At 47.0% G+C, this 25916-nt stretch overlaps 1 protein-coding gene across 8 annotated transcripts; it reads left to right on the top strand.

The window, feature by feature from the left end:
* The first annotated feature begins 252 nt into the window (after positions 1–252).
* Positions 253–24739, top strand: PCMTD2 (protein-L-isoaspartate (D-aspartate) O-methyltransferase domain containing 2). 8 transcript variants are annotated; one of them, XM_082361002.1, is made up of 7 exons: positions 254–396; positions 856–915; positions 5091–5409; positions 9894–9996; positions 11367–11538; positions 13297–13420; positions 16067–18861. In XM_082361002.1, the coding sequence occupies exons 3-7, from the start codon at positions 5103–5105 to the stop codon at positions 16444–16446; spliced, it is 1086 nt and encodes a 361-aa protein (XP_082217128.1). In that variant the 5' UTR covers positions 254–396; positions 856–915; positions 5091–5102; the 3' UTR covers positions 16447–18861. The 8 variants fall into 8 exon arrangements, with proteins under 8 accessions (XP_082217129.1, XP_082217127.1, XP_082217128.1 ...); XM_082361003.1 differs by lacking the exons at positions 856–915; positions 16067–18861 and adding an exon at positions 24588–24739 and having other exon boundaries at positions 253–396; positions 5074–5409; XM_082361001.1 differs by lacking the exon at positions 856–915 and having other exon boundaries at positions 253–396.
* Positions 24740–25916: the final 1177 nt, after the last annotated feature.

The raw sequence follows: 25916 nt of genomic DNA, 5'->3' as shown, positions 1-25916 counted from the left end.
GTGTTTTCATTTCTTCCTCACCGGTCGGTCCCCTCCTGGAACGTCACTTCCAAGGAGTGAGCCCTGCCTGTCGTGGTCACAGCTGAGTCCCGGCTCGCGGTGGGGCTCGGAAGAGACAACGCTCACCTGCGGATGCCCTTTGACTTCCGCCTCCCAGCGGAGCGCATGGCCGGCCGGGAAGTCTGGATGGGGCCCACCGCTGCGCCGTTGCCCCTTTAAGCGCTGGACCCGGGCGCACGCGCAGTAGGGCGTTCGGGCGCGCAGGCGCAGTGGGGCGGTGGATGTTTACGGCGGCGGAGGTCGGGGCTGCGTAGTGGGAGGCGGACTGGCGAGGGGCGCCAGAAGAACTGCAGGTGCGGCCCAGCGGCCGATCCCGCGGGCCCGCCGAGCCAGGAGGTACTGAGCCGCCGCCGCCGCCCTCGGCCCGGCCTGCAGCGGGGGATGGGGGGCGGTGCGGCCCCTCGGCGCCCTCCCCCTCTCTCCCTCCCCCTCTCTCCCTCCTCTCCACCCCTCCCCTTCCCCTGGTCCCGGGCTCCCGGACCCTCCCCCGGGGCCGCCCTCTCCGGTCCGCGTCTTCCTGTCCTCTTCCGCTGCCCCCTCGTTCCCCGCCCCCAAGCATAAACACCCCTCCGCGTCCCAGGCGTCTCCCGTCCCCCCTCCCCCCTCCCCGGGTGTCCGCCCGCCTGCGTTCTGGGGGTTCCCGAGGTCTCTCCCGGTGCGCATTGCTTACACCCCTTGGATTGACTTAACTCTCCAGACGCGTAGCTTGTCCCTGACTTACTAAGTAGGAAACATTTGCAATTAGCACGGCAAGTGGAGAGTTACCAAGGTTTGAAACAGGTTGTACCTTTTCAGAAGGTGACAGAGTCTGTTAAGGAAGTATTGGCCCTTCAAGCCTTGGGGACTTAGCTTCAGGCAAGACCTGAAAGAGGTCTTCGGTTGGGAAAGGAGAGCTCGCCGGGCTTTGGTGCGTGTGTTTTGTTTGTGTTTGCGAGGGCCTGTGTCTCCCAAGTTGATGTTTGCACATCAGAGAAGTCCTTTATCTCCCCCCTTTGCTCATGTGTCTGTCAGCGTTTTCTTCGTTCTTTTTGGCCAAGGAGGGGCTGAAGTAAACAACTGCATTCTCAGTGTTGGGTAGACCGGCAGGTTCCTATATAAACAAGTCCGAACTTGTGGCTCTGCTTGGGGGAAATAGAGCCATACGCTAGGGTGGGAGGGGCCCTTGGAGATGGTGGGTTTCGGCTCCTGAGACCAGCGCCTGGGCCCCCTCCCTGCTTGTACTTGGCACGGGACGTCCCTGGCGGGGAGAGGCTCCTCGTTCTGACAACGTGTCAGTATTTTCAGTTCCAGTTTTAGAAAGCTTTTTCTTGTGTGTTCAGTAGAAATTATCTCCATCCAACACGTGTTCCACTGGTCTGGCTTTTATCAGGCTCATGTATAGTGTGTATATGGCAGCCTTTCAAGTATTTGGGAAAAAAAAAATCCCTCTGCATTCCTTGTAAGAGTCTTGGTTTTCAAAATGAAAAAAGTCTCCATTTCTTCCATTATTCCTGCGGCAGGAGGTGTGGTTTTGGTTCCTTCTCCCCAGCTCATCTTCCAGCTGAATTACTTTGTCCATGTTGCCCTTAATAAGTAGCCTGATAAACCCAGCGTCGACTTGAATCTTGGCCCCGGATATCAGCGCTGCATGCTGTGTTCACCTGGCCGCTGTCACGGCCTCCTCGATTGTCAGTCTGAGACCTTCCGATGCCGGCTCCTGCTCAGCCGTCTCCTCCCTGTGCCCTTACGGCTGGTTTTGGAAGAAGCAGCGTTAGAGTAAGGCGTTCTTGTTGGGTGGTGCCCAGTTACTGCGGAGCGGTGAATTCAGGGTCGCAGAGGATAATCGAGTGCAGCATCCGAAAAATGACTTGCCATTACTTTGAAAAATTGAATTTGAGTGGCTTGTAGGTCCAGATTTGGTTTGGCAAGGACATCTCTTGACCTGTTGGTGGTGTTTTCGGTGGCGTTAGGACTGGTCACATTGATGGTCAGTAATAAGCAGTGATTGTTTCCAGTGTGAGTGAGTGTTAGATCGCCAGGGAAAGTTAATAATAAATATCAGATCCCACAGGTTATCACGTGCAGCCTACCAGTGGCAGCAGATAGGGTTACCACATAGTTATTTAGTCTGTCATTTTGGATAGAGATTACCAGTGTGTTCACTGGTAAAGAATTTTGCTCCCTTGAGAATTTTTTAAGGCTGTGCTTGGTGTGGGGTAAAGAACATAGGCCCGGGGCTGAACGGCACACACTGGTGTGTGACCATGAGCAAAATAACTTCTCAGTCCCAATACGCCTAATAATGTCGTAAAGCCAAAATGAGGTCGTGACTGGCAGGTGGTGCCTGTAAAAAGGTTGTAGTTAGTTGCTAGTTTTACTGAAAAGCTAGCCTTTGCACGTGGAATAAACTTTCAGAGTGAGGCAAAGTTGAAAATAAGGGGTAAATACCTAGTAGACAATGAAACATACCCAACATATACTTCGTGTTTGTTTTCTGAGGGTAGAACATTATACTCTGCGGGCTTCTGGGTGAAGAGGTGGCTTTCAGATCCGCCCTGGAGGATGTGTGGGTGCCAGACATTTCCCTAAAGCAAGCAAACATGACTCAACTTTTAACTAGTGACCCAAATTTTAAGATGACTGTCCAAGACTAGGGGTATAGGCTTTAGCCTCAGAACTAAGTGGCTCATCCAGGATTAAACTTGACCTCGTTAGCACTCTGTCCCATCTGGCTAAGTTAACTGGCCGTGGGCTGTAACCAGCAAGGGCTCTGAAACCATTTAAAATGGGGTGAGAATCTAATAATTGGAAGATCCCAGTGATTTGGAAGTCTATTATTCAGCTCTAAAATCTTTATTTTATTTTATATATTTTTAATTTTTGTAATTAAATAAATTTTTTTATTTTTGGCTGCACTGCGTCTTCGTTGCTGCACGCGGGCTTTCTCTAGTTGTGGCGAGTGGGGGCCACTCTTTGTTGTGGTGCACGGGCTTCTCATTGTGGTGGCTTCTCTTGTTGTGGGGCATGGACCCTAGGGCGCGTGGGCTTCAGTAGTTGCAGCACATGGGCTCAGTAGTTGTGGCGCATGGGCTCGGTAGTTGCTTAGTTGCTCTGTGTCATGTGGGATCTTCCCAGCTCAGGGCTCGAACCCACGTCCCCTGCGTTGGCAGGCAGATTCTTAATCACTGCACCACCAGGGAAGTCTTCAGCTCTAAAATCTTGACGATGAAGATGGACTGTTCCCGCCATAAAATAGAAGAGTGTTTGTATTAAAAGTCCCACCTTTCACACATTTTGTGTCCTTGTGAGAACCTGAAGATTAGTCTGTGTGGTCGGTGGCTTTCATTCCTGGGGAAATCTCTCCCACCGCAATTGCCAGTTTTGTGTGTGGGATGTGTGTGTTTGGAACTCTTAGTTGTGGCATGTGGACTCTTAGTTGCGGGATGTATGTGGGATCCAGTTCCCCGACCAGGGATCAAACCCGGGCCCCCTGCGTTGGGAGCGCAGAGTCTTACCCGCTGGACCACTGAGAAGTCAGTGCTGTTTTCTTTTTTTCCCAGCGATTTATATCAAATGTTTTGTAAACATTACCATTTTATTTGAAGTAGAAGTCCCTAGGGTAAGTGTAAAATTGGAGTTGTTTAGGAAGAGTAGAACCTCTACAGGTGGAGAAGCGTTTTCCCTGTGAACTAGAGGAGGGCCCGTTGTGCTTCGTTAGCTGGCTCAGAGGGGAGCGCGTGCTGTTACTTTGTCCTCTTGAAGGCAGTCGGGAGGGGAGCAGAGTGCACTTTCCATTGTTGACGAGCTGGGGAGGCTGTGTGGTAGGTATTGGTACCTCGGAGGGGCTGAGGGAATTCTAGTAGCAGCTCCTCTTGCTCCTGAGCTGTAGCCTCGAGGCGGATGCTGTGTTTGTTACCGTGAGGTGTTTGTCACGATATGTTTCGTGGGGAAGAGGGTTTTGTGGATGTTGTTTTTGCCTGAAATTTGTACATCAGAACGTCCAAATCAGAGAGTGAATGGATCGCTTGACTTGATGTTTATGGGTATGTGGGAAGTGGAGTTGCTAGATAAAATAGAAGACAGCAGTTAAATTTGAATTTCAAATGAACAATGAATAACTTTTTACTATTTGTTGACCTGAATTAAAAAAATTTTTTTTTTGCTTTTGAAGATTTACGTACAAAAAAAAGGATCTACAGCACTTGAAATATTCAAAGAGGTTGATATTAGAATGATTTTGTAGTAGACATATCTGCTCTCTTTTTATGTTTACATTCAATGATTTTTCCATATGTGGATATATACCTGTTAAGATAGATACATATTCGGGATTTCCCTGGTGGTCCAGTGGTAAAGAATCCGCCTTAACAATGCAAGGGACGCAGGTTTGATCCCTGGTCGGGGAACTAAGATCCCACATGCAGCGGGGCAACTAAGCCCGGCACCATAACCACTGAGCTCGTGTGCCTCAACTAGAGAGCCTGAGTGCTGCAAACTACAGAGCCCACGTGCCCCGGAGCCTGCGCGCCACAACTAGAGAGAGAAAACCCACATGCCACAACTAGAGAGAAGCCCGCGTGCCACAATGAAAGAGCCCGCATGCCGCAACTAAGACCCGACCCAAAAAAAAAAAAAAAATCTTAAAAAAAAAAGAGATAGATGTATATTCAAGATGATTTTAATTCTAAATGCTTGACTTTCTAGAATGATGACTTGTAGTAAAGTTTTGAATTCATACTTTAATGATGTTTTTAAGTCGTCAACTATGTTTTAGGTACTGCATGTTCATTTGTATTCAGTCGATATTATAAATTACAGACTTACTTTTGGATGGATATGATTAAATTTCAAATTTAACTTTTTTTTGTTTCGAATCTGGCATTCTTGGGAGTGGGGGAGGTAGGGTGGGGTGTTGACTAAATATAGTCCATCTGTATTACTTTCAGAATTCAGAATCTGAAATTGGTATGTGTTTAGAACTTTTATTGCTCTGCTCTAACCTTTAGTATGAACTGCTCTCTTAAACATTTTAAGACGGCAGCTTTCCGTAGGTGACCCCGAAGATGGGCGGCGCCGTGAGTGCCGGTGAAGACAACGACGAGCTGATAGACAACCTGAAGGAGGCGCAGTACATCCGCTCCGAGCTGGTGGAGCGGGCCTTCCGGGCCGTGGACCGTGCGGACTATTACCTCGAGGAGTTCAAAGAGAACGCGTACAAAGACTTGGCGTGGAAGCACGGTAACATCCACCTCTCCGCCCCGTGCATCTACTCGGAGGTGATGGAGGCCCTGGACCTGCAGCCTGGCCTCTCCTTCCTGAACCTGGGCAGCGGCACTGGCTACCTCAGCTCCATGGTGGGGCTCATCCTCGGTGAGTCTGGCTCCGTCCCGCGTGTGGGAGGGAGAGCCTGCCGGCAGCGTGTCCTTTTGTGGGGACCGAGTCGTAACTGCGCTCGGCCTTCCCGGCCGTCGTGTCCACACGGTGCCTGGGTGGGGGGTGATGGTATCAATGGAGAAATCCCCATAAGGAGCAGAAGGGCCCTCCTGCCGCTTTCCTGTCCCCCCAGCTGCACCCCCAACATCTGGTCGGCACACCCTCCTTCTGGACAACGGAGGACCTAGAGGTTGTGTAAATCTGGACCTTATGGTCATTTCTCGATTGATACAGTCACTCGGCCTGCTCTGTCATGGTCTCTGAGCTGGGAATAGTTAACTTTAAAGTCCCCTGGAAGTTAAAGTTCTTCCAAGCAGTTTTTGTTTTTGTTGTTTTAATACTAAAAAAGTTAATACTTGTAAGTTGTTTATTTTTAAATATATTCCAGGGATGGGAAGGATTTCACAAGTTATCTCATTGGAAGCCATTTAGCCTCTTTCCCCAGGTTTGCTAAATATCAAAGCTTTCGGCTTTAAGTATCTTAACATCGTTACCAGGTCCGTGTAAGATTCCGAATATTGGCGATTTCAAGTAATAACGGCTTTAAAGTCATGTTTAAATCATTAGCGGTCCATCACAACATTGTTTCTTTGTGGTTGTTACAGGCACTTAAGAAAATCTTAGCAGCAACAGTTGCTTTTTGTGGATATGGAATGAAACTTTTGGTTTCTTTATAAGTTCATATACTTTAGAATTTGCTGAAGTTTTGAGATTCTCATCATCTGACTTTAGGCTATAAATTGCTATCCTCAGATTATTAAATGTGAAGGTTTTTTTTTTTCTTTTTTTTTTTTAAGCTAAATGCTTTTTGAACTTACCTTGTCTTGGATTGAAACTGCTTTGCAAAGGGAGCCCGGGTTATTCATCATTCTGGAATTAGTGAATTGTAATTCCCTCTGCTGGAGCTGAAAAATTGGAGGGGCTAAGGATAAGGTGGTCAGGTTATCAAACTGATTAGATTAGAAATGCTACTGAAAAGAAATGAAATGCTCAGGAAAAGATGACTTAAGTAAACCTCAGCTGACCTGCTGCACTTGATGTTGTGTAGAAGTTATAAAGAAATGACTTACAATTGATGTTGTTGTTTGTCTTTTCTGAGTCCCCTCCTTCTTGGGAATTTCACTAGATACTAGGGGAGGAGAGTTCTGAAGGAAGGAAAGCTGTGTTTTCGGCTGCAGTGGACACTGCGTGCTGCTTTTATGTATTTGAAGGAGGTAACTTGAGAGGTTGCGTTCACGGGTAGACATCTTGGATCTGCAGGGAGAACGCTGCGTGAACTGGACCGTGTTCGCTGTCTGGAAGCTGTGTGTCCCGGGCCTCCCTGTCTGGTTCATTCAGCCGTGATGGTGCTTCGTGCAGATCACTGCAGAGGTGAAACCTTGCTGGCCTCCCAGTGCCTGCAGACGTGAGGCTTGAAGTGTTTCATCCGACTTAGGGGTTCTTATTCTCTGACCGCAGCCTTTGTGCCCGGCTCTGAACCGTGCCCCCTTTCTGCCACATGCCTGTGCTCATTCAGTGGCTCCACCCCTTCGCCGAGGGCGCTCCCTTCTGGAGGTTCCAGTTGGCGGTGGGGAGGATGCAGCACTTGTCAGCTTAACCTGAAAGTGTCGTGTGATGTCGTGTGATGCTCTGCTTGGGGGGCCTTTTGGGACTAGTTTCAGGCTTGTGTCTTTGGTGCCACCATCCTGATCGCCCCTGCCCCCTGTACTCCCTCCCCTTTTAGTTTTCTTCTTATTGGGGTGGGTCAGGGGATATGTGTTTTTACTCTGGGGTGGAGCTTCTTGGGAATAGGAAGTGTGTCCTCAATAAGTGTCTAACAAAGGTGAGGGGCTAATGAGAACATGATGAGTGGGGAAAAAAGGCAAGTTTTCTTGGTCTCTGGCAAGTGACCAAGAGAGCAGTGGGGATGGAAATGGAATGATGTGGATGTGATATAAATACTGGAAATGTGACTTCTCAAGTAGGCTGTGTTTTTTTTTTTATAAGTATGTTTATTCTTTTTTTATGATATATTTTTAATTTATTTTATTTATTTATTTTTGGCTGCGTTGGGTCTTGCCGTGCACGGGCTTTCTCTAGTTGCGGCGAGTGAGGGCTACTCTTTGTTGCGGTGTGCAGACTTCTCATTGCGGTGGCTTCTCTTGTTGCAGAGCACGGGCTCTAGGTGAGTGGACTTCAGTAGGTGTGGCACGTGGGCTAAGTAGTTGTGGCTCGCGAGCTCTAGAGCGCAGGCTCAGTAGTTGTGGTGCACGGGCTTAGTTGCTCTGCTGTATGTGGGATCTTCCCGGACCAGGGCTCGAACCCGTGTCACCTGCATTGGCAGGCGGATTCTTAACCACTGAGCCACCAAGGACGCCCGTAGGCTGTGTTTTGATGAGAGAATGTTTTAGCAGCAGCTCTGTACGTGACAGGTGTCGAGAAAGGAGAGCGCATGAGTCATCCAGCAGAGGCAGGGAGGCCTGGGCCTGGGGCCAGGCTGCTGCACCAGGAAGGGGCCAGATGAACCAAGTGGCAGAATGCAAAGCTGTGGGTGCACAGATGGTTGCATTTACCAGTATTTCTGTTGGACTGTAGGGTTGAATGCTGCACTATGACTTTATATGTGTGTCTTTTATTTTTTTTATAAGATTTTTTTGATGTGGACCATTTTTAAAGTCTTTATTGAACTTGTTACAGAATTGCTTCTATGTTTTGGTTTCTTGGCCACGAGGCGTGTGGGATCTTAGCTCCCCAACTAGGGATTGAACCCTCACCCCCTGCATTGGAAGGCGAAGTCTTAACCACTGGACCGCCAGGGAAGTCCCTGTATGTCTTTTAAATAAAGCCCTATGTGCCCTGTTCATTTTCCCATGCAGATTTTTTTAAATTGAGGTATAACTTACCCGTAGTAAAGTAACAAGTGTGAAGCGTGGAACTTGGTGAGTTTTTACATCCACCTCCATGTAAGCACCACCCAGAACAAGATGCAGAGTAGAGTCTGTGCCCCAGAGGTTCTCATGGCCACCGCCCCATAGCAGGACCCCACCCCTCCAGAAGGGGGAGGATGGCCACCTCCATCACACAGATGAGCGTTACCTGTTTTGACCTTCATACAAATGTTTTTATTTTAATTTAATTCAATTTAATTTATTTTATTTTTTAATTTCTTTTTTGCATTTTTTTTTAAAAATTTATTTTTGGCTGCATTGGGTCTTCGCCCCTGCGCGAGGGCCCTCTCCAGCTGAGGTGGCCTGTCCTGCTGCGGAGCACGGGCTCTAGGCACGCGGGCCCCAGCAGTTGCGACATGCGGGCTCAGCACCCGTGGCTCGCGGGCTCCAGAGCACAGGCTCAGCAGCTGTGGCACACGGGCCCAGCTGCTCTGCAGCATGTGGGATCCTCCCGGATCAGGGCTCGAACCCGTGTCCCCTGCACTGGCAGGCGGACTCCCAACCACTGCGCCACCAGGGAAGCCCTATTTTTATTTTTTATTTTTTTAAAGTTTTTGGCTGCAATGGGTCTTCGTTGCTGCACGTGGCTTTCTCTAGTTGTGGCGAGTGGGGGCTGCTCTTCATTGGGGTGCGTGGGTTTCTCATTTCGGTGGCTTCTCTTGTTGCGGAGCACGGGCTCTGTGCACGCGGGCTCAGTAGTTGTGGCTCGTGGGCTCTAGAGCGCAGGCTCAGTAGTTGTGGCGCACAGGCTTAGTTGCTCCGCGACACGTGGGGTCTTCCCAGACCAGGGCTCAAACCCGTGTTGCCTGCGTTGGCAGGTGGATTCTTAACCACTGCGCCACCAGGGAAGTCCGACCTTCATACCAATGGATTCTTACAACACAGAGATTTAATGAAGCTGTTTGTGTCAATAGTTCTCACCGAGATTTAACCCAGAGGCATCTGTATGTGGGGGAACCACTTTCATCAAGTGGGCTCCTCACTTTTCTCACAGCTTTATTTCCAGTTACTGATACATTTCTTTTGATTAAAAAAAGTTTCATTTTGATTTTGGAATTATAGTTTTATTTTGATGATGATTAAAACCTATTTTGTGAAATTAAACACCACATTTGAGTGTTTGGGGAGACCTTTGATGGAAAACAGGCCTGTGTCCACTTTCATTTGCAAATACATGTTTCTTCTTTAATTCATTAGTGGCACTTTGAACTCTTGGTTACAGGCCTTGGCTTTTTCACATTTTCAAATGATTCCTTAGAAGTTTGAGGACAGGGAGGGCCAGGCTTTAGGAAGCTGTGAGAAAGGGTATTGATGATGTGGTGAGCAGAGGCCAGCCTGCATATTTAAATATTGGGTTGGGTGATTTAGGCCCAATAACGTGTATTTCTGTAATTATACATGCCAAATCAAATGTGTTGTAGTCTATGAAACAGAAATAAAGAGTAGGGGTTCTCGCCCTAATTCTACATGTTTCCTTATCCTGAAACCTTTTAGGTCCTTTTGGTGTGAACCACGGGGTGGAACTCCATTCAGATGTGACAGAATATGCGAAGCAGAAGCTGGACTTTTTCATCAGGACAAGTGACAGCTTCGACAAGTAAGATCAAATCTGTCCGTGGTTCTGGGTGTCAGTTATAACTTAAACTTTGGATTAAAAGGAAAGAAATCAGTTTATTACTGTTCATGTTCCAGGAAACATGATTAAACTGTGGCAGGAGAGTCAGGGATATGTGTGTATCTGTTCTAATTATTCTTAAAATATTTTGTGTTTTTAAGGGCCTTAAGTTTTTTATTTATTCATTAATTTTTATTTTTTTACAAATTTATTTATTTATTTATGGCTGCATTGGGCCTTCGTTGCTGTGCGCGGGCTTTCTCTAGTTGCGGCGAGCAGGGGCTACTCTTCGTTGCGGTGCACGGGCTTCTCATTGTGGTGGCTTCCCTTGTGGAGCACGGGCTCTAGGCGCACGGCTTCAGAAGGTGTGGCATGTGGGCTCAGAAGTTGTGGCACGCGGGCTCATTAGTTGTGGCTCACGGGCTTTAGAGCGCAGGCTCAGTAGTTGTGGTGCACGGGCTTAGTTGCTCCGCGGCATGTGGGATCTTCCCAGACCAGGGCTCGAACCCATGTCCCCTGCATTGGCAGACGGATTCTTAACCACTGTGCCACCAGGGAAGTCCAAGTTTTTTAATTATGATACCTGAAGGTAATTTCTCACCAGTATAAGAGAACAAATAGAATGTTCATTTTTCCCAATTTTTGTGTTTCCAATAGAGACAACATTTTATCACCTACTTGTTTGTAAAATGGAATTGTTGCATTTGTCTTTATCTTTTTATTTTAAATTTATTTATTTTGGCTGTGCAGGCTTTCTAGTTGCAGCATGCGGGCTTCTCTAGTTGTGGTGCATGGGCTTAGTTGCGGTATGTGGGACCTTAGTTCCCTGACCAGGGATCAAACCCGGGTCCCCTGCATTGGGAGCATGGAATCTTAACCACTGGACCACCAGGGAAGTCCCACATTTGTCTTTAAATGGCACCATGTAGCTAGCTCTTGCATTTTAAAACAAAGCATTAAAGTTCTTATTTTAAGGATTAAAATTTTTAGAAAAACCAAATATAATTTTCCCTCTTTTTACTCGGTTAGTAGATCTTGAATGAGATAATAAAGATGCAAGATAATAAAATAAGATAATAAAAATAGCAAATAGTGATGCTTGGAGCTTGGGTGATTTAAGCTTGGATTGCGCTTATGATATTGACTTTCATAATATTTTGTTTCGAATTTCTAGGGTTCTGATTATTACTAGCATAATTCTTTCTGAAGCCTGACGTCCAGCTTCTGCCTCTAATTTTGCTGTGTTGCTGTGGGATTGTGTAATGAAAACATACCCGTGTTTAGCGTAGATGTACCATGTAGACTTGTTACAACGTGATATATTGAGTTGTGGAAAACATTTTTTGCTTCAGGTTTGACTTCTGTGAACCCTGCTTCGTTACCGGCAATTGCCTGGAGCTTTCTCCAGCTTGTTCTCAGTATGACCGGGTGTACTGCGGGGCAGGCGTGCAGAAAGAGCACGAGGAGTACATGAAGAGCCTCCTCAAAGTCGGGGGCGTCCTGGTCATGCCGCTGGAAGAGAAGGTCAGGTCCCCTCGTAACCGACGGTTTTGCACACTTAACTGTCTGCCAAGGTCGGTTCCGGGGAGTTGACATGCACTTTCCTTCGTAACTCTTGTAACAATGCCCTCCATTCCACGGATGAGGAGACAGGCCGTAGAGGCGGCCAAGGTGGGGCAGGTCCTGACTTGGGCGGGCACCCCAGAGCCTGCGCTGGAAGGCTGACCTGCCTCCCTCTCTCTCCTCCTCCTCTTTTCTGTCCTCTCCCCCTCCTCCCCCCGCCCACCCTTAGCTATTCTTTTATGCTTTTTCTAGTATTAGAGTTACTGTACACATAAAAAAAAATATTAGAGTAATTCTATTTTGGTAGCTAGTCTAATTGTTAAATTCCATGGTGGTGGGTACTTTACAGAATCCCTTGCTTAGTGGGAATCTTGTCCAAGTCTACTTGGCTATGCATGTTTCTGTATGTTTTAGATACTGTGTTTCATTGGGAAAACCAGATTGTAATAAATGAGCAACCTCTCCGTCACAAACAACTAGGAAAAACAGAAATGATAAATGTTAGGAGATGGTGCGTTGTGGTGAAATTTTCTTCAGTCTTAAAATATTAGCATTAAATTCATTTTGTGTGAAAAGTAATTATTTATTTTAGAAAATCCGGAAGATACAAACATTAAGAAAAACTGTTCCCAGTCCCTGATGACTGTTAGCCTGTGATTCTTGTAGCCCTCTCCTCTTAGTTTGTATCCTTTCAAAAAGGTTATTGTACACTAAGGTGTTTTACTTAACAGAGTTTGTGAATATGATTTTAAGTTACTTAGTATTCCACACCATCATTTTTTAGTGCTTATGTGGTAGCCGGTTGAACCATTGACCAGTTAATTACCTGGCTCCTATAATCAGACATTAGGTTGTATGTCGTTTTTATTGTTACTTACTGTTATGTAAAGACTGTAGTGAATGTCCTTAATAAAAAAAAAAAAAAGAAAATATTCTTCAGTATTTCAGTTTGTATCTGCAAAAGATAAGGGCTGTGTGTTTTTAAACTTCATAACGAAACCATTATCAACCTAAAAATATTAATAGTAATTCCTTAATATCTTGAAATGTCCAGCTAGTGTTCAGGTTTTCCTGATTGTCTCAAAATCAGATTGAACAGCTTATTTGAATGAGGCTCCATTTAGGGCTGTGCACTGCACTTGGTGGATTATCTCTTCAGTGTTGTTAATCTCTTAAGTTTTCCTTCTCTCTTGCAATTTATTTGTTGAAGAAATCAGGTCATTTGCCTTAGAGAGGTTCCTGCTGCTGTTCAGTGGGGGCAAGATGGTCTTTTTCCGGTTCCCACCCTCCAGAAACCACAGCCCAGGACTCAGTCCAGGCTGAAGCATCGCAGCTGGTTGTGTGGGTCTCTAACGACTTGTACTTGAGAATCGCCCCATCTCCTTACGTTTCCCCCGCCACACTGACTTTTTTTGTAGAGTCCAAGAAAGTTGTCTCATCAGAATCCCCACATTCCTTCTCTGATTGTTTCCTCTTGTTACCCGTTAACTTCTTTCCCTATCATATATATTTTCTGTACTAGAAGCTTGAGTATATTTGCAAGAATATCATTAAGTTATGTGTAATTCTTGTCACATCGCATTAGAGGCCCATATTGTCAGGTTCTTTTCATTATTACTGTCTGTGTTTTTTTAGGTTGTATATAGGAATGATTATATTTAAACAGATACTACCAGTAGTCACATCTTTTGAATGTTCTCGTTTTTGTCTTTGGGATAGTTGACTAAGATAACTCGCACTGGCCCTTCTGCTTGGGAAACCAAAAAGATTCTGGCTGTTTCTTTTGCGCCACTGATCCAGCCCTGCCACTCAGAGTCGGGAAAATCAAGACTTGTCCAGTTACGTAAGTATGAAGATTCTTACTTACTTTTTAGATCTTTTTACTCTCGTTAGAATTTGAAGAGAAATAAAATAAGAAACCTTTTAATGTTAAAGAACACTTTTCCACCCATTGAAGCCTTTAAAGTTTTACAAGTGATTTTTAAAAAAAATCACTCAAAAAATTATAGTCTACTTTTAGCCTCTTTTGGGTTATTTTAGGATGTTTGTGCTTGATATTCAAGGACGAAAAGGACCCTAGAAAGAAAGAAAAGGGAAGAGAAGCCGGAGCAGAGGCGCGTTGGCCGTGAGCTGGCGTCCCGGGTGCGCGGGGCACGTGCGCCGGGGACGTCCAGTGTTAGGCTTAGGGTCAGCAGCCTTTGGCTGCTCTGTGTTATTTGAAGCCATGGGATGGATGTCAAACCAAGGATTAATAGGCATAAGCGGAGAGGAGCTCGCCAGAGGGGGGGGGTCGTGGGAGCATGAGGTGGGCAGGTGGGTTAGACCCGAGTTTATCATGTAGGCGGTAGAGTCTGTCCCATGTTTTAAATAGAAGATGTGGGGACTTCCCTGGTGGCTCAGTGGTTAAGAATCCACCTGCCAACGCAGGGGACACGGGTTCGAGCCCTGGCCCGGGAAGATCCCACATGCCGCGGAGCAACTAAGCCCGTGCGCCGCAACTCCTTGAGCCTGCACTCTAGGACCCGCGAGCCACAACTACTGAAGCCCGCACGCCTAGAGCCCGTGCTCTGTAATAAGAGAAGACACTGCAATGAGAAGCCCGCTGCACCGCAACGAAGAGTAGCCTCCGCTCGCCGCAACTAGAGAAAACCCGCGCGCAGCAACGAAGACCCAACGCAGCCAAAAAATAAAAAACAAAAAACCCCCCAAAAAACTCTAAATAGAAGATGTGGCACCTCTGTATTCTGGATTCCCTGGTGGTCAGGGGAGGATGAATTTGTCAAATGTGTGCTCCCTGAAAATTCCACTGGAATGGGTAGGCAGGCACTGCCCGCGGGCGGGGAGGGCACTGCCTTCCAGAGCCCCTGCAGAGTTTCCGAAGGTGAGGTCACAGGTGGGATCTACGACAAGTGTCTTGATCATGCCTGGGTGAGAACCTTGAAGACGTGGAGGGTACCCTGAGATGTGGGTTTTGAGGCCAGGGCTTCAAAGCAGACGTGGCACAATAAACAATTTCGATGCTATTTAGGGCTCCTGAAGTGAACTTGTAATTTTGTCTCCCGGACCAGAGGTTCTTAGACGAGTAGAGTCATGTTGATGAGGGCAGTGCACGTCGAGGCCCTGAGCATGTGGCCGTGTGCTGCACAGGGGATGGGGTTGGCTCTCGGATGGACGGGCGAGCGACCAGACTGCAGGCAGGAGGTGGTCAGGAGGCCGCTGGGATCTTCCAGGCAAGAGACAAAGACTGAAGCTAAGACGCTGGGCTCTACAGTGGCAGGGGCTTCGGAGGCAAGTAGGGCCTTTCTGAGGAAGAATGTGGGCCTGAGGTGGCTGGCATGTTATAGAGGCGGGTCTGCAGGAGGCTCTGACCCCAGCAGCACTGGATTAGAACCCGGGGAGCCTTTGGCTGCTCTGTGTTATTTGAAGCCACGGATGGATGTCAAACCAAGGATTAATAGGCCTAAGCAGAGAGGAGCTCGCCAGGCTGGGTGGAAGAGGAAGAGGCAGCAGGGGAGACTTGGGCCAGGGGATGAGGTGGCCCCCACCGATGGCACCTCGGGGTGAGCCGGAGAGGCCAGAGCTGGCCGTGGGAGGTCTGAGAAGGCATCCTGGGGGCACCAGCAAGTGGACGCCGTGGTGGGGGCGTGAGGAGCGGGTGAGTGCAGGGCCCCGTGTCCTGACAGAGGCGGGGAGGGTGCTGCGAGCCTGGGGCGCCTTCAGGGCGCGGGGCGCTGAGCAGATTCTGCTCAGGCCTCTGTGACGCTGGTAAGAGACGCGGGCAGCAGAGGAGCCCTCCGTATAGTTCGGGTTGTTGTTTTTTGGAGAAGTTAGGTTCGGGGGGTGAAGAGTGATGCTGACTTGCAGGGTAACGTGTTTAAACACATGACGCCTGATGACTCTCTTCCCCTCGGAAAAGCCCTGATGTTGCCACGTGCGCATTGCCTGCACATTTGCCTAAATTGAGCTTTAATGACCAGATTTTATTTTTCCTTGATGTGCTGCGGGATTTTTGTTCTTAAAAATGTTTTGGAACTGCTTTTTCTCTACTTTAATAAAAAAGGAACAAATTCTTAAATTTCTGAAATACTGTGAAAATATTAAAACAGATAAAAGAATTGTAGAGCCATGTGGTCACTGTATTTCTAGTGGATGAGACAATGCATCACTGAACACGGCAAATAGGGAAATGAAGCCGGTTGTCAAAGAACCAAACGCTGTAACCCTGGTTCTTATTCTTCCATTGATTGATTAGCCAAGCAGTACTGCTTCCTTTTCTTATCTGATTTAAAGGTCAGCGCATTTGAAAATATCTTTTGAAAAATACCATATGAATGCAAATTAGAGTATAATTAACATTTGCCTCCAACACTGTCCTATTCCTGTAATGCGTTTGTAAATACGCCAGTGAATGAAAATGTGGTGGGAATTTTCTCAAGCGTCTAGACCTTGTGTCACGGGGGTGAGGCTGACGGTCTCGCTCTCTGCGCAGCACCCCTGGCAGTTCGCAGCCTCCAGGACCTGGCGCGCATTGCCATCCGGGGCGCCATTAAGAAGGTCATCCACCAGGAAGCTGTGACCAGAAACGGGAACGGACTGAAGAACACTCCCAGGTTTAAACGAAGGAGAGTTCGCCGCCGCCGAATGGAAACGATTGTCTTTTTGGACAAAGAGGTGTTTGCCAGTCGGATCTCCAACCCCTCTGATGACACCAGCTGCGGAGACCTGGAAGAGGAGCGGCGGGGAGAAGAGGCGACGACCCCGCCGGACACCAGGCCGGAGCCCCCGGTGAACTTCCTGCGTGAGAAGGTCCTGAGCCTCCCTCTGCCAGATCCCCTGAAGTACTACCTGCTTTATTACAGAGAAAAGTAAGCCTGTGGTCCAGGCGGGAGGCCAAGCCTTCCTGGAGGGCCGCCCGCAGCAGCTGCACTGCAGGAGGAAGGGGCTCCCGCTCTGCATCTCGTCTTCTCGTCTGTCCTTGACTGTCCTGTGGAGCTTTCATCCAGCGGTCTGATTTCTGTAAACACAGTCTGACAAACATAAGGTGCAAGGGAGAACGTTGTCTCAAAAGGGCGAGTGTCTCCTGGAGGAGGGGTTGACTTCACACTCTCGGGAAATGCTGAGGTCTGCACGTGGAGGTGGCCTGGAGACCGTTTCTTACACAAGGCACACATGTCTGCATCAGAAAGGAAAACTGAAGTTGAAATTAACCTGTGTTTCTTATAAAAGGTGAGACAAAAAGCACAAGTTGGTAAGTGTATAGAATCTTTTCTGAGTGGGACATGCCTATGTGCAAGTTTGAATTTTACGGTTTCCACCTCTTAATTACTGGCACTGAGTAATTAAAAGATTTATTAAAAGATTAATTAAAAAGATTTACCTAAATCTTTTAGTTATCTGGAACGTGGATACTTGATTGAAAAGCCCTCTCTTATTTTAAGTAAATTAATTACATCTTACAGGAGTTGTCAATTGTAATTTTAAAAAAGAAAAATTGTGATGGGGAGAGGAATGAACGTATCAAATTGCCAGATGTCTTTGTGGAATTGCAAAAGAATTCCAAGGAATTTTTTTCTGACACCTTTTGTTACCTTTAAAAGAACCAACATTGAGTAATCCCCTCAAAGAAAGTCCTGAAGAATGAAACAAGTGTTGTGTGTTAAGTAATGAGCTACATTACTTTTGCCCCAGAGACAGAGAGTACTGTTGACTCAACTTTAAATACAGTCACGGTGTCTAAGGCTCAGTCCTCCGAGCAGGTGGGAAGTACTGGCTGCAGGAAATGGATTGGGGACGATGTAGACGGCCTGTGGGTTGTTTTTTTTTTTTTTTTTTCAGTTGGCTATTTTTCTGTAATCACATTACAGTACTGATTGATAGATTTTATCTTTTATAATTCTGGAGAAAAATATTTGTTAGTTTTGTAATTTTTCCTAAGAACAAACGTATGTTTAGTACATTGCATTTGAACAGTTGCTCTCAGAGTGGCTTGTGGAATCCGTCTTCTCCAGCTGTGTGTGGAGAGCTTCCCCCTCTTATCAAGTCATGGGTCTAGAAGAAGAGGCCGTCCTTTCAGTTAGGTGGCAGGATGTTTACAAGCGACACTGCTTCTTCCAAAACATTGGCTCTTTTCAGACTTCTCAGTTTTAACCAAAGGCTAGTATAAAATGTTAACACTAAACCCCAAATCAGAGTGCAGATGGAGGATTAATCATCCAGATTTTATGATTAATTTTATCTCTTAGCCTCTCAGGTGTTGCTGGATTTCAATGTCTTTGTGGTTTTACCAGCTTCGCTGAGTTCTGGTTATTTTGTTTTGCCATTTATGCTTTTTTTAAGTAACTGAATCATTTTATCACAGAATACTGTGTGCACACATAGCTGGGAAAGCGTGTATATTGCCCTAAATTGGTACAGTTAAGCTATTGTAAAGAAGGGTTTCTTCATAGTTGTGTTTACCTGCCTTTAACTGAAAGTCAAGCCTCATTCTCTCAGAGAGAAAAGTATGAGTCACGTTTACTTGCTAAGACTTCAGTTTGCAGATCTTGTTGACGTTATTCTAATTGATTTGTAGAGACCTCTGCAACGTGTGGACATTTTTGGACATGATATCTGAAATATTTTTTATTAGGTGGCTTGACTAAATTTTTTTCTGTAATTGTATATGGATTTCCTTTTTTTTCAACCACATTTGCCTTTATGCTAGATTGTAAAAACTCTTTACAACGCATAAGACATGTTTTCCCCTATGTATGTTAAACCTTTCCTAACATTTTGTATTTACATGTTGGTTTGTGACTTTTAAACCAGAATTTGGTTACAAAGTATATATATAGATATTGAATATAATATATGTGAAATAATTTGGTATTGATCTATCTAATAAACATAAAGGAGAATCATCAGTGAGTTTCCCTGTGTGTCAGCATCTTTCTCCAGAGTCAGTCTGAGACACTACTTTCTGTTTTCAGACAGATGAATTGTATATATATAGTCTGTGTTGTCTGCAAGCTCTATATTGTAAACCACATTCTAGACAATGGCTGACTTTTATGTTTTGATTAGTCTGTATTTTTATATGTGACTTTCGACTTGAAAGTAGTACAGCCATAGACGTGCAAAACAAATAACACATTTATAAATATTAAGTATATAATGTAGAAATCAGCTGTGCATTTAAAAATATTTTTGCCCATCTGGAACTTTCAGGGGATTAATGCAAGAAATATGAAACAAAGGTTTTAATGAACTGATATACAAAAGATACCAATAAAGGTAGTTAAGACACTTTAGCCTTCTTGGCATTGCTTCTGTTTCCTGTGTGGAATTAAAATTCTTGGCTACATTTTTTTTCCAAAAATTAGAATCATGTGCTTTCTTTCACTCTTTGTATTATTGCTGAATTCTGTACCATTCTGGCACACCTAGGGGAGGCATGATATGTGATTAAACACAGGAAGTTGGAATAGACAAAGTCTGGTTACATGAGAGCATAAGCGTCTGGAGAGAGTCTGGTTAGTTTTTTGGCACGATTTCCCCATGTCGTGAAAATGTTAAATAAAAGATATTGGGTAATGGCATCATATCTTGTGGGGCAGCAGTGGGCGAGGATGAGGGTTCAGGGTTGGCGTTGGGGTCAGGCCAGGGCCAGGGTCAGGATTTAGTGTCAGGGTCAGAGGGTCGTGGTCCAGACTTAAAAGTACTGAGGTGCTGTTGTAAATGAGCTTTTCTTTTCTTTTTCATTTAAAATCCCAGTTTTTCCTAAACACCGTTGCTGATTGTTTTAATCCACCCGGGCTGCTGTAACAAAACACCAGTTGGGTATTTTAGGTGGCTTGTAAACAATAAACGTGTATTTCTCACAGTTCTGGAGGCTGGAAGTCTGAGATCAGGGTACCAGCACGGTTGGGTGAGGGTGCCCTTACTAGTGGCAGAGTATATTACAGACAGCCCATGCTGCTTTTACTTCAACAGGCCGTTTTTCTGTAAGCACATTAGAGCACAGTTTGGGGTGGTGAGGGCAAAGCCAGGAGGCCGCTGCAGTCAGTAGCCCTGAGGGAGTGGTGGGGGAGGCATGTGGCGGGCTCTGCGGGGATGGTTGTCTTCCCACGGCGAGCGCAGAGCCCTTGTTTGCTGGACTTTGTCACATGGTTAATCCTAACTGTCTCTGGGAGTTACTTCAGCAGGATGTGTTTTATAGAAGCTTCCCTGCCTTAAGGCTTAGGGACTCACGGTGTTTGGAACCAGGCTCGTTTGTCATGCAGCAAGCCAAATGCTTAGATGCCGACGTTGCAAGGCGGCCAAGTGATGACATCAAATCCACCTCCCCAGAGGCAAGGGGCTTGAGATACTTACAGGATAAGGAAGCAAGGCGGTCTTAGGTGTGGGGAAAGGAGATTGGAGGTAGGGAAGAGGTGAGGCATGAGTGTATCTGAGTTACATGCTTCTTCATGCGACTTCAAGGGATTGGAGTAGGGTTCAAATTTTTAGTCTGTTCTGATACGAGCCTATAGTTAAGAGTTAAAGGTGGTGTAGGATCATGGTCAAGTCAGAGGTTAGGGTTAGGGAGTAGTGTATGGTTCAGAGTTAGAGGGTCAGGATTAAGGATTGAAATTCAGGCTCAGGGACTTACCTGGTGGCACAGTGGTTGAGGATCCGCTTGCCAACGCAGGGGACACGGGTTCGAGCCCTGGTCTGGGAAGATCCCACATGCTGCGGAGCAACAAAACCCGTGCGCCTCAACTACTGAGCCTGTGCTCTAGAGCCCACGAGCCACAACTACTGAGCCCATGCGCTGCAACTACTGAAGCCTGCGTGCTCCAGGGCCCACGTGTCACAACTACTAAGCCTGCATGCTGCAACTACTGAAGTCCGCGCGCCTGGAGGCCATGCTCCGCAACGAGAGAAGCCACTGCGATGAAAGCCTGCACACCACAACGAAGAGCAGCCCCCGCGCGCTGCAACTAGAGAAAGCCCGCGTGCAGCAATGCAGACCCAACACAGTCAGAAATAATAAAAAAATAAAAGACTTGTACATTTCATTAAAAAAAGTTCAGGCTCAGTGCTCAGGGTGAGAAGATAGGGTCAGGGTCAGGGTTAGAGGCTTAGGGACAGTATTAGAAGGTCCATTAAGAGGTTGAGGTTTTGAGGGATCGGAGTTAAAGGATCTAGGTTAGAGGTTCAGGGTTAGAGGGTTAGCTTAGCTGTAGGTTGGCTCCTCTGCACCTGGAGATACGGGACCCAGGGAGTGGGGACCAGGCAGTACAACTGCAGTGGGGCTGCATTTGCTGGCTCATCCCCACCAGGTGTCTCTCAGCGCCAGGAGTGTCCAGCCTTAGGGCCCTAGCCAGCTCTGGGTCTACATCATGTGACTCCAGGTTGGGTCACTGCTGCTGAAAGAATTTACTAAGAATTTCTCTCTCTCTCTCTTTGTAATTTATCATTTTTATATAGTGGATTATAGCTGATTTACAATGCTGTGTCCCTTTCTGGTGTACATCCACTTGATTCACATAAAGAGAAACATCTACATATTTTTTTCCATACTCTTAGCAGTCTTATGTATTCTCTTCCAGAGATTTCAATGTGTTGAGTTCTATGTGCTATACACTAGGTCCTTGTCGATTACCTATATTGTCTATGAAGGGTATGTATGCTAATTTCAACCTCCTGGTCTATGCCTCCCTCCACCCCACCTTTCCCCTTTTGTAGCCACAGTTGTGTTTTCTAAATGTGTGTCGCTGTTTGTGTTTTGTAAGTTTGTTTATTTGTATCCATGTTTAGATGCCACCTATAAGTTAGGGTTAGGGTTAGGGATAGGGTTGTTAGGGTTAGGGTTTTAGGGTTGTTAGGGTTAGGGTGATTAGGGTTAGGGTTCTTAGGTTTAGGGTTTAGGGTTAGGGTCAGGGTCAGGGTCAGGGTCAGGGTCCCATGTGTAGGGTGTGCTGAGTCTAGTCCTTTGAGCTTTAGAGTAAGACTTGTTGACTGCCTCTTTGGTCTATGGAATGGTATCTGTGCTCATTTCAAACTCTTGGTTTATGTCTCACCTCAACCGACCTTTGCACTCTAGCAGTCATAAGTGTGTTTTCTAAATGTGTGATTCTGTGTTTCTTTTGACATTTAGTTCGTGTATAGCAATTTTGATATTCCACGTATAACTGATATCTGAGGATAAGTCTCTTTTTTCTGTCTGACTTATGTCACCTTGAATGATCGTACCTAAGTATACCCGAGTTGTTGCAACTGGCCTCATTTCATTGATTTAATGGCTGAGTAATATTCTGTTGCACATAAGTATCACATGTTCTTTATCAATGTTTTCCTTCCAAGGAGATTTCGGTTGTATCCAAGTCGAGGCTCTTGGAAACAGACCAGCACTAAACGCTGTGGTGCCTGTGTCCTGTCGAGTTTTGGTTTTCCCAAGATAGATGCCCACGAGTGGAAGTGCCGTATGCTCTGTAGCTTTGTTTCTTAGATGTTTTGGGAAACAAACTACACTTCTCCAGAGTGCCTTTGGCAATTTACCTTCCCACAATCAACGTAAAAAGGCTCCCTTTTCTCCATGCCGTATCCTTCACTTCTGGTTTTTACACTTTGTGAGGATGGCCCTTTGGACTGATGTGAAGTGATACCTCCTTGTAGCGTTGATTTGCATTGTGCGCCTGCTTGGTTTGCCAAAAAGGGCGTATGCGTTTTTCCTGAATATATTCAGAAAAAACGCATTCGCCCTTTTTGGCCAACAGCATCGTTGAAGAAGTTCTGCCCCTTTCCATGTGCTTTCGAGGCGAGACCAATCTCCCTCTTGAAATTCCGTTCCTGCAATTCTGCCTTGCTTTCAAGTCCTCTTTCGTGACTCACCTCAAGGCATTTTTCCACGTTAGGTATGATTTACAATCCTGCACGACTGTGAATTGCAGTGCCCCTGAGCTCCACTTTTCAACTTGTTTCTTTGGGCACTGGCCACCATACAGCAGGATTGCTTCAAGCCCTATTCTAGTTCCGAAGGCTGGCTGAGCCTTTGGTCAATTCCTCTTCCTCACTGGAAATTCGAGTGGCAGGTGCCTCTCCAAACACCTAGGCGTTTCTCTCATTCTTCCCCTCCTTCCAGTTCATCCTGCGGACAAATTGCAAAGTGTGTGAAACAGGATGTTGATGGTGTTGACTTCCCCTAGTGGGGAGATTGTTAGGAAAGAGGCTGGAGGGGGGAACCCGGGCACCAGGAGATGGGGAGATGAGGTGCCTTTTCCAAACTCTTCCCGATGCGATGGTGTACCATCGTCAGGGTGTCCCATGCATATTTTAGCTGTACGAAGGGTCCCCTGCACTTGGAGATTTGGGATCCATGGAATGGGGACCAGGAAGTATTACTCTAAAGGGGCTACATTTGCAGACTCATCCTCACCATGCCTCTCCGCCCCACAAGTGTCCAGCCTTAGGGCCCATGCAGCTGTGGGTCTAGATGTGGTCAATCCAGGTTGCATCACAGCCCCTGAACGAATTTTGTAACATTTTCTTTCTGTGTCTTTTTTTTTTTGTTTTTTTAAAATTTATTTTTATAATGGGGTAAAGGTGATTTTCCATGCTGTCTTTCTTGCTGGGCACATCCACTTGTTTCACTTACAGAGAGACATCCATAAATTCTTTTAAGATTAAGATTCTCACCGGTTGTATATATTCTTTTCTGGTGACTAGAGTGTGCTGAGTCCAGTTCTTGAGCTATAGAGTAGGTCTTGTTGATTACCTCTTTGGTCTTTGGAACAGTATCTGTGTTAATTTCAACCCTCTGGTTTATACCTCACCCCACCCCACCTTTCCCCTTTAGCAGCCATATGTGTGTTTTCTAAATGTGTGATTCTGTTTCTGTTTTGTAATTTAGTTCATGTGTAGCCATTTTTAGATTCCACCTATAAATGATATCTTATGCTAAATGTCTTTTTGTATCTGACTTTTGTCACTTAGAATGATCGTATCTAAGTCCACCCGAGTTGCTGCAACTGGCCTTATTTCATTGATTTCATGGCTGAGTACTATTCCATTATACATAAGTACCATATCTTCTTTATCCATTTTTTCCTTCCAAGGACATTTATATTGTTTCCAAGTCAAGGATCCTGCAAAAGTGCTGCACTAATAGTTGAAGTGCCTGTGTCCTATCGATTTATGGTTATCCCGAGATACACACCCAGGAGTGGTAGTGCCGTATGCTCTGTAACTCCATCGTTTTTTAATTAATTAAGTAATTAATTTTGCCTGTGTTGGGTCTTCGTTATTTCGTGTGGGGTTTCTCTATTTGCAGGAAGTTGGGGCTACTCTTCGTTGAAGTGCGTGGGCTTCTCATTGCCGTGGCTTCTCCTTGCGGAGCACTGGCTTTAGGCGTCAGGCTTCAGTAGTTGTGGCACACGGGCTCCGTAGTTGTGGCTCACGGGCTCTAGAGCACAGGCTCAGTAGTTGTGGCGCACGGGCTTAGTTGCTCCGTGGCATGTGTTATCTTTCCAGACTAGGGCTCGACCCCATGTCCTCTACCTTGGCAGTTGGATTCTTAACGTCTGCGCCACCAGGAAGTCCCTGTAGCTCTATTTTTTAGAATTTTTAGGAAACATCACACCCTTCTCCAGCGTGGCTGTTAGCAATTGACATTCCCACCATCAACGTAGCAGGGTTCCATTTTCTCCACATCCTCTCCTCCATTTCCTCCACATCCTCTCCTCCATTTCTTGTTTTTACACTTTGTGAGGTTGGCCATTCTGACTGGGGCAAAGTGCTACATCTTTGTCGTGTTGATTTGTATTTCCCGCATGTTTGGTTGGCCACAAAGGTCGTATGGGTTTCGACCTGTACGCCCTTTTTGGCCAACTGAATCATTGGCAATATTGAGCAGCTTTCATGTGCTTTAATGGCGAGTCCAATCTACCTCTTGCAATCCGGTTCCTGCAATTCTGCTTTGTTTTCAAGTGCTTTTCAGTTACTTACCCCAAGACATTTTTCCACCATAGTTGTCATTTACAACCTTGCAGGCGTTGTGGATTGCAGTGTCCCTGAGCAACTGTCTTCAACTTGTTTCCGGAACCTGCCACAAAGTGGCAGGATTGCTTCAAGCCCCATTCTGGTTACAGGGGCAGCCTGAGCCTTTGGGAAATTCCTCTTCCTGATTGGAAATTAGAGTGTCATGTGTTGTCCAAATACATAGAGCTTATTTCTCATTCCTTCCCCCCTTTTCCCTTTCATCCTCCCGACGAATTCCAAGCCTTGCACGACCGGCTGTTGAGTGTGCTGACTTCCCCAGGTGGGGAGACTCTAAGGAAAGCGGCTGGAGCGGGGACCCCTCCCCCAGGACATGTGGAGATAAGGTGACTTTTCCAAACTCTTCCCGCCCATCCGGGCCCCCATCCTCTGGGGTTCTGTCCGGACACCGCGGGGTTTCCAGCGGTGCGGGGCTCTGGCGTCGCCCTGCAGGGAGCAGCCCTGCTACCCGCGCCTGCAGCGCCGCCTGCTGGTCTCTCCGTCCTCCCATCAGGCACAGTCTTCACCTTCCCCGCTGCCTCGGATGGTCCCTCTCCACACTGTCCGGCGATCAGCCACTCCTCCCCACCGCCATCACCCCCCGCTCCACACCCCTCCTCCAGCCTCAGGGATGACCCAGGACTGGGCTCCCCGGCTGCCCACCCTTGGTCTGTGGCCTCAGTCCCCCTGTGCAGACAGGTGAGGGTTCCCTCCAGAGGCTCCCAAACGCTTCACCCCTACATCCTCCCCGGGGTCGGCCCATGTCCTGTCGGGATGTTCCACCCTCACCAAGCTCCCAAGTTCATGCCAAGGGCAGACATCAGACCTGCTGCGTGCACTCCTGTGCGTCCTGCTGTATACACAGGCATGACCCTGCCCCAGGGTGCAGGAAAGGCAGCCTTACCTCGGGACGTGGGGAGAGGGGCTGCCCACAGGGCGGACGTCAGCTCTCGGCTCACCAGGCAAGGGCAGTCGGGTTCTCGCTCCTCGGACCCTTTCTCACCTAGCCGGACCATGACCCGGCTTTGTTCCCACCCACGTTGTCCCTCCATTGGCCTCGCTCTTCTGAGCAGAGCAGGACAGTGTGGTCAGCGGTCACAGGCTGAGGCACACAGACACTGACTGACCCGCGTGCACCCATGCTGACCACATGGAAAGGACACTGTACCAGGGCCTGTGCGGTGTGGGTTCACCTGCCCACAGAGAGGCCGGGCCTCTGTCCTGGCTCTAGGAGGTCACCTTGAGTCTTTTGGGAGTGTCCATGCTCCGTGGACCTCGCTCCAGGCTGGTCTGTGCTGACGGCGTGATACACGGTGGGGCTTCCTGAGTCGCCCCCGGGGGCT

Source organism: Balaenoptera borealis (assembly GCF_965194805.1).
Source record: "Balaenoptera borealis genome assembly, chromosome: 16".
Lineage (NCBI taxonomy): Eukaryota > Metazoa > Chordata > Mammalia > Artiodactyla > Balaenopteridae > Balaenoptera > Balaenoptera borealis.
This window is presented reverse-complemented; position numbering and strand designations above follow the sequence as displayed.

Bases quoted from the DNA above. Each gene is read 5' to 3' on its own strand.
- PCMTD2 (XM_082361001.1), top strand. From the start codon at position 5,103: ATGGGCGGCGCCGTGAGTGCCGGTGAAGACAACGACGAGCTGATAGAC. The intron at 5,410-9,893 runs GTGAGTCTGGCT...GAAACCTTTTAG, and splicing joins CATGGTGGGGCTCATCCTCG to GTCCTTTTGGTGTGAACCAC. The intron at 13,421-16,066 runs GTAAGTATGAAG...CTCTCTGCGCAG, and splicing joins ATCAAGACTTGTCCAGTTAC to CACCCCTGGCAGTTCGCAGC.